This window comes from Lagopus leucura, unplaced genomic scaffold, assembly GCF_019238085.1.
Source record: "Lagopus leucura isolate 7727_CA_CO unplaced genomic scaffold, USGS_WTPT01 Super-Scaffold_100009, whole genome shotgun sequence".
NCBI lineage: Eukaryota > Metazoa > Chordata > Aves > Galliformes > Phasianidae > Lagopus > Lagopus leucura.
The window spans coordinates 15,952,939-15,960,509 of NW_024962266.1; the positions used below are offsets into that span (position 1 = coordinate 15,952,939).

General features: G+C 37.7%; 1 protein-coding gene across 3 annotated transcripts in view; it reads right to left on the reverse strand.

The window, feature by feature from the left end:
- PRKACB (protein kinase cAMP-activated catalytic subunit beta) overlaps positions 1–6,890 on the reverse strand; it is a 31,183-nt gene extending 24,293 nt beyond the window's left edge. For 2 of the 3 annotated variants that reach the window (XM_042873546.1, XM_042873545.1), the window contains exon 1: positions 2,505–2,526. In XM_042873546.1, the coding sequence (XP_042729480.1) occupies positions 2,505–2,511 (7 nt within the window). In that variant the 5' untranslated portion in view covers positions 2,512–2,526. Of the gene's footprint in view, positions 1–2,504; positions 2,527–6,682 lie in introns of those variants that run through there. The other variant, XM_042873542.1, reaches the window with a different exon arrangement.
- Between the last annotated feature and the right edge of the window lie 681 nt (positions 6,891–7,571).

Consider the following 7,571-nt stretch of genomic DNA (forward strand, 5'->3'; position numbering starts at 1 on the left):
GCCTCCAGTCCTGACAATAACTCAGCAGAGGCTATCAGCATTGCTCGCACGCCTCATACTGCTCCATCTGTACACACATATGGGGAATACTATCTTAAGAACATAAATTTCAGGATCAGCAAATACTTATTTTCAACATTGAAAGCACTAACTCAACTGTGGACATGGTGCTACTAGGAGGATTAAGCCTCTTCCTAGTGAAACACCACAACAGCACCTTTCCTGTCAGTTTTATCTGTTAAGGAATGTTCTGCTATTAAAAACAAAACAAACCCTGAACCAAAGAAAATGAAAAACAAGGACTCTGAAAGGCAAACAGTTTTTTTCATTCTTTACAGAAAAAAAAAAAAATAAAATCTCTGGAACTTTCCTGGAGGAAAGAAAATAAAAAAGTAGGCCAATCATGTCTGCAATTGAAGAAAACATTACTATTTCATCAGTTTCACTTCATCTAGACCACCCTTTAAAAGGAGAGCATCTGGTTTTATCCACTTAAAGAGAGAACTGCTGCAGCAAAGACAACTGCAAAGGTGCATCAAACAGCAGAAGTAATTTCAGTGGGGAAATGTTTACACTAAAGATAATCTAATCCTCCTCACAGGAAGCACAAGACACTTTTCACTAAGGCAAAACAAGTCTTCTGATTTGTAGACTATTTTGATTGGGAACTGACACTAGGTAAAAATTGCAGTCATTTATTTTTATTTTCAATGGACCTGGGAGCCTGGATGTCAAGGTGAACATAATGTACAGATGCAAATTGTAGAATAAAACCCCATGATAAACAAAAACAAAAACAAAAAACAAGCCCACAAAAAAAAAAACAAAACCAGAATGGTTGTCTCTTTTTCACCCAGTTTCAGTTAAGAAATTTATTCCCTTAAAATCACTCAGTCTTAAGACAACAAAAAAAGGGGAAATTAAGCACTTAAGCAGAAAAATCTGAGATTGATATAGCCGACTTCCACAAATCTTAATTCCTGTGAAAGTTACCACACAACTGTAAGGAAAAACAGGAAAGAAAAAAAAAAAAAGCCAGGAAAAATCCAGCACTAGTGATGGTGACCACAGACTTTCCAACTCATAATTTGGGTCCTCTTCATCCACAGAATAATACAGCCATGCGATGCCAGCAACACAGCAGGGCTGCAGGCTCACCCTCGCTCAGCAGCAGCTCCCAGCAGGGAGGTGATGCAGCCCCCCCGTCCAGCTGATGGCTCCACGTGCCCACAGCCACGCAGGTGGGGGCTGGACCACCCCTCCAGGTTGGCCTGCTTTGAGCTATACTTCAGAGGCCATGATGCTGTAACGTGGGTCCTCATAATTCATGGACAAAGTTCTGATAACTTGTCCTGCAGCCATATCTGTACATTGCTGCATGTAACAATACTGCATATTGTTGTGATCCATACCCTGAGGAAATGACGGCAACACTTTCCTTTTTGGGGAGGACAACCTCAAAACATTTGTGTGAGATAAGTACATGCAAACCGATATTAGGCAAGGCAGTGGGATGGCTCCTCCCACTTTTTGTCTCATGCCTTCTATAAAACTGAAATCTTCATAAAAACAGACCTTTAAATTCGTAGGACAAAGCAAAACCATGCAGACACACACAGAAACTCTGTATAAAAGTGTATTTGTTTTTTTCCTTATAAGCAATCTTTAACCCTCTCAAGTCATTTCCCAAGGCTCCAGATTATCTGCTTGAAATGATACGGCACAATTGCAGAAACCATTATGCTTGGGCTCTTTGAAAACCCATTTTCTAATGACATCATCTTCTAAAGAAATAAACGTACATGGTTTAAACATTTAGGTACAATTTTGGATAACATTTCAAGGAAGAATAAAGTACTCCATAATTCCACTAATTCAAAGTGCTTTACAACAAGCAGTGTTTTTGGAAAGCAACCACCTGCCTGATAAGTTCACTGCACCCATTATAATATTTCATTTTAAATGTCACTCTCCTCCCCTACTTCCATGCATGACCTGAACTATTCTGCTATCCCATCATTTAGAAAGAATAAAGACCAAAGAAGGATAAGATGGTTCAGATGAAAAACAACAAAAGCAGTTCAGACTTTTAGGTGATAATTATAATAATTTCAGAAGGGCTTTTTGATTTGTACCAATTCACAGAAAATAATTTGTTATGAATGGCACATAAAAATAAGTGAAGCAACACACAGAGCATACAATTATAAAATTCTCCATGTCGGATTCTATGCCCTATTCAATGATTTGGAACAGTTATTTCTGAAAGAAAGCTTCAAAATAGAATTTCAAATGCTAAATACCACCTATGCAAAGCAAAATGTTTAATAAAACTGCTAATCTTTAAGACAGGTCATTTTTAGAATCCACAGTAAGTCGATTACAGAAACAAAGGGCTCTGTAGTCGATGTAGCTCTGCAGACAAGAAAGGGAAACCTGGTAGATTTTTCCTGACTGTGAAGACAGAACAAAAAATAGTCTCAAAGGCAATAGAAAAGACTTACCATTCATGCTGAAAAGCTAATTTTCAGAAACATATTGCTGCTAATATTAATCCAATAACTGCAGAAGTATGTTAATCTCTACAAAAATCAGTGCTCCAAGCTCGAAACACAACTATACACTAACTGGAAAGAGAAAGCACACAGAATCCAGAGAGCTTCTCTTCCTTACGGGCTCCTTCTGATGCAAAAATCTGTGAAGCACAAGATAGCAGTAGTAAACCAAAATCAATATTCAGCACACGGGTACTTGGTTTTGCTCATTAACTACTTCTGTTCTGACCAATGCTACCTATTCATGTCTAAAGCAACTCAAAATGGCAGGGCGAAAAAAGCATGCAAACACCAGGAGGTTTTTAAGATGTTCTCAATTATATCAAGCACTGGTTGTTTCCATGGCAACCTTAGACCAGAATTATCTGTTGACTTGTACCCAACTAGTAGTTACTCTAAAGCTTTAATCAATTTGTACAATGTATTTTACACATTATTTCATATTTCATATTTTCCTCTCTATATATCTAGCAATTATTCAGCTAAAATTCTCTAAGAAATTCCACAGTATTTGAAATACATTGGTAGGTTGAATCAGTTAGAGACCAAATAGAATTCCTATTCACCATCCGTCCATTTATAGACTATGAGAATCTGAAGATAATAAAAAGATGCAAGTGGTGCCTCTTCGTAACATGCATGTTATTCAAAGTTAAGACATTCTTTTATTTTGCACAGATTCATAAAAATATTTGTAGCAGCTTAAGAATAAGAGATTCTCACTGATCTTGCCGTCCCTACAACCAACACCAAGCAGCCTCATTCTCCTTTCCGCTCCCATTTCAGTCTTTCAAAGAGCAAAAAACTATTAAAAAAACAAAACAAAGCAACCTGCAAAAATAATCAAAACTTGGGTTCCACATAACTGCAACCAGCCACATTCCAGACATCTGAATCTCAGATGGAAGTGTGGCATTCTGCTGCCTACCATCACATCCCTTTTGCCCTTTGCAGCACCCCTGACCAGACTCGTGCAGTCTGTGCATTTACATGTGCACTTGGCCAATTTTTTAGAATAGATTCAAAGGCCTGTGGTATTCAGAGATACCTCTGTCCCTACTGGATTCTAAAGATTTTACACAACAAATTAATTTCATATGTAGGTCACTCTGAAAGTAATGCTTCCTATTTATTTCCATGGAAACTACAACAGATGCAAAGAGCACAATAATACTGCTTGACAGAGCAAATTCTCAGCTACAAAGCACTATTTTTCAACACAGACACCATCATTAGCTATGCATTTTCACCAGTGATAAATGACAACCTGCATGTTGCACTCCTAAAAACCTTTTACCAGCAGAGGTACCCACTATTGCTGTCGCCACTACTGAAACCCACCACCCACCATCTCCCTGTGCTCATATCCACCGTTTCACCTCCATGAATTTTCAGCAAGGGTCAATGAATATCAGTCGGTGCCTTTTGGCATCCATTCCTCATGGATGAATTCAATGAGGCACCTTTGCTTCACATGCACTTCCATGTCAGACACCGTTCTGTCAGACTGTCCATGCGATGCCATCCGTCACACGGCAACATTTAATGGGATACTGGTAGGAAGGTTTGACCTCTACAGCCATCCCACCAACATCCACCTCTGACACTGTGGGCCAACACAATAAAATAGGAGGCATCACTTTCAGAGCAAACATCGTACGTTAACTAAGCGTTCAAGCTATATTAGAAATATCATGTTCCATTGATAATAAAACAATGAAACCAAGGCATTAAATAAGTTTCAAAATCAATCACTGAAAACCCTTGAGGCTGCAGAGCACATGTCAAGGCTGTCTAAGCCACAGCAGTAGCTGACTGGCAGCACATTAGCAAGAAGCCACTTGACAGCAAACAGCTCCTTCACCTTCAGTAAACACAGTGTCAGCAGTAACTGCTTGCACAAGGACATACACAGAAACAGACCTGTTACCATGCTACTTTACAGAAGGCGTTAATATTCTAATTTTCTTTTTTTTATCAATTCAACTTCAATCCTAGACCTACAACAAAAATCTGAAAAGCTCTTTTGCAATTTTTTTCAGGAATGCAAGACAGGTTTTACCTTCACTTTAGAATTAATTCATGCTAAATATCTGCTATTTAATTTTAGTCAAGCTTAAAATTCCATAAGTTGCTGTTGTATGCATAGAAGAGTCGAGAATATTCAAATATCCATCTAAAACAAACATCATCACATTTCTAAAATTGCTTATTCATTAAAAACTTTGTAAATTTAATCTGCAGCCTGAATTCAGTGACCCAGTACAATTCTACAACGCTGACTTGTTAGGGGAGGAGGAGGGGGGTGGGGAACAAAAAAAAAAAGAACAAAAAACCCACAACACTAAAACCTTCTCCCTTCTATTTTTCCTTTGCAATGCTGCAAAGAATTTTCAGGGATGATGCATTTTCCCAGGGATACAGTTACAACTCTGTGCAGTCAGCAGCAGAGAGAAAGGAGAGAAAGGCCACCTCCCTCTGCTCTTTCTTCTCTATCACTCCTTGTGCCACAGTAGTAGTGAAGCCAGAATCCTGACACGTACATGTAGGCCATAGCCTACATAGATACTCAGCATATCACCCTGAAACCAAAGCTACATAATCAACCAATATTCAGCTGTTTTCCTCAGAAAAATTACATACCACCACCACGCTTAATTACTTAAAATGACATTCACATAACAGCCCTTTTCACTGTGTTTATCATTTGAATACATGGCAGTCCATTTCCTCATCGAGCATGTCAGACAAGGAGGCTGGCCTTAAATAGAGGGGAAAAAATAGTAGGGACTTATACATGAGCAGGTCACCATTTGCAGATGTCAGTAGGTCAGCAACATTTTTTTTTCCCTCCATGTTACATAAACAGAAGTGCTTCAGTGTTATTTTTTTTCCAAACAGTTATTTACATAAAAAAGAACTTCTGCATAAACAGAAGTGAGCATCTATTTTTACCAATTGGAAAATACTTTGGAGAAGCGCAAACTCAGAATTTATACACTTTCATCATTTACTTTTCCAACTAAACTATTCCATCCTTTTCCATCTCATTTTGGAGACCCAGATTTAATCTATTTTAGGTCGACACATTAACACTTTTTGTTTTCATGTTTACTGCCTATCCTCTGAGAGCAGATTCACTCTCAGCTCGTTTACTGTTCGCAGTATACTCATAACTGAAAGCAGGGATATGTGCAAATGCTGATTTTCATCATGCTAACACTGGTGTTAAACATTTCAAATAAGGCCTATTTTCAATTGAAATAACTGTGCTATCCTAAATCTATCAATGAACCAGAAATCTGGAACAAAATTATCATCAATTACCATATTGCAACATTTTAAAATGAGTATTTAACCACAGGGATAATAATTGCTTTGAAAAATAATGCATTGCTTAAAAAAAAAAAAGTCAATTCACTCACACTGTGCTATTGCCGAGTTCTCCCTTTTATTAGCCAACACAACACGAATTTATTAGCCAACAATCACGAAAAGTTTTAGTCCATACAAATGCATATTGTCAACTGTTCACTAATTCAGAAATTAAAGCTAGTGACATCCAGCATTCTTATACTAACACATCATAATTGAAACTAAACACAATTTTATACTGTTTACGACTGTATGGACCATTCTGAGACACCATGCAAAATTAAATGACAAATGACAAAAAGCCCTATAATTTGAAATTTAATCTGTGCAGCCACGTCTGCTCAGTTCAAAATTTAAATTTTAAAAAAAATTTAAATTGAATTTAAATCACAATTTTCAACAAGGTTTCTCTTTCTGCTGAACTTGTAGATTTATTTCGAAACTAAAGGAAGTAATTTAGCAGTATGCATTGGAGCGAGGGCTTGCTAAAACAAGTCACGTGTGCTTTAACAGAACAGGACCAGTTGAATTCTCCTGCCAGTCACACAGCCCACGAAACCATTCCTCACTTCCCTATGCATGATAAAATTTCTTATTCTTCACATTAATAGCTTATGATAATGAATTGTAAAATTGCCCCTGGAATGCATTTCATATTGCATTCAATTACATACACGGAAGTTCTTCAACTGCCTTGCACCCTAAAAAGAGAAAATCTGTAAAATAAACAACACAAAAGAAGTCCTACTTACTTGATTTGTCCCATAGGACAGCAAGTTCAGAGAAGTGATGGCTCTCATTTTCCAGAGCCACTCTCAGTTCATGCGCACTGCCCTTGGAATGCCTATGGAAAAGGCGGTTAGCAAAACCTTCCAGTCTCTGCAGCGCGGTGGCTGTCCCCGTGCACTGGGCACAAGGTACCTCCTTCTGAGCTGCCATCTATGCACACTGGCAATTTTCAGAAAGTCAACACAGAAAACATCTGAAAGGACGAGTCACAAGCACTAAGAGCTACGCATGTGTCTAACTTCCTGTATGCAGTGTTTTCTAACCACTGCTCTGTTCTACTTCCTGTTAAGAAAAGCTCTATCATGTAGTGTTTTATACTGTTAAAATGTCTCTTTTCCTGATAATTAAAAAGAATTTCTGTAAGAAAACACCAGCAACAACTGCTGTAGCTTCTTTGCATTACTTTTTAACACATCACCTATTTCACACTACAAAGTATTTCATACAAAAATACCATAAACAACTTGCTTAGAAGCAAAGATCAGAAGCTAGATATGTATATATATTTTAACTTACCACAGCCACGCCTGAAAAAAGTGACTATTCTGCAGTCCTTCCCATTTAGGAAGATGGAGTACTAGCACCAGTACTGCAAACACAACCACCTGTAATCTAACCACTAACAATTTGAAGTTTTCAGCTAATTTTCTAAGCAAGGGGGTTGCCTTGCAAGATCTATTGAAGAAATTATTATCATTGAAAATATCTCTCTCTACTTAGACCAAAATAATTTTGAAGTTGAATTCTATTGTAACATATAAACAAGTATGCATTAGCATGGAAGCTGGTCTTGATGATCTCTAGAGTTCCCCTACAGTTACCCTTTCAACCCCTATAATTCTGTGATATTTG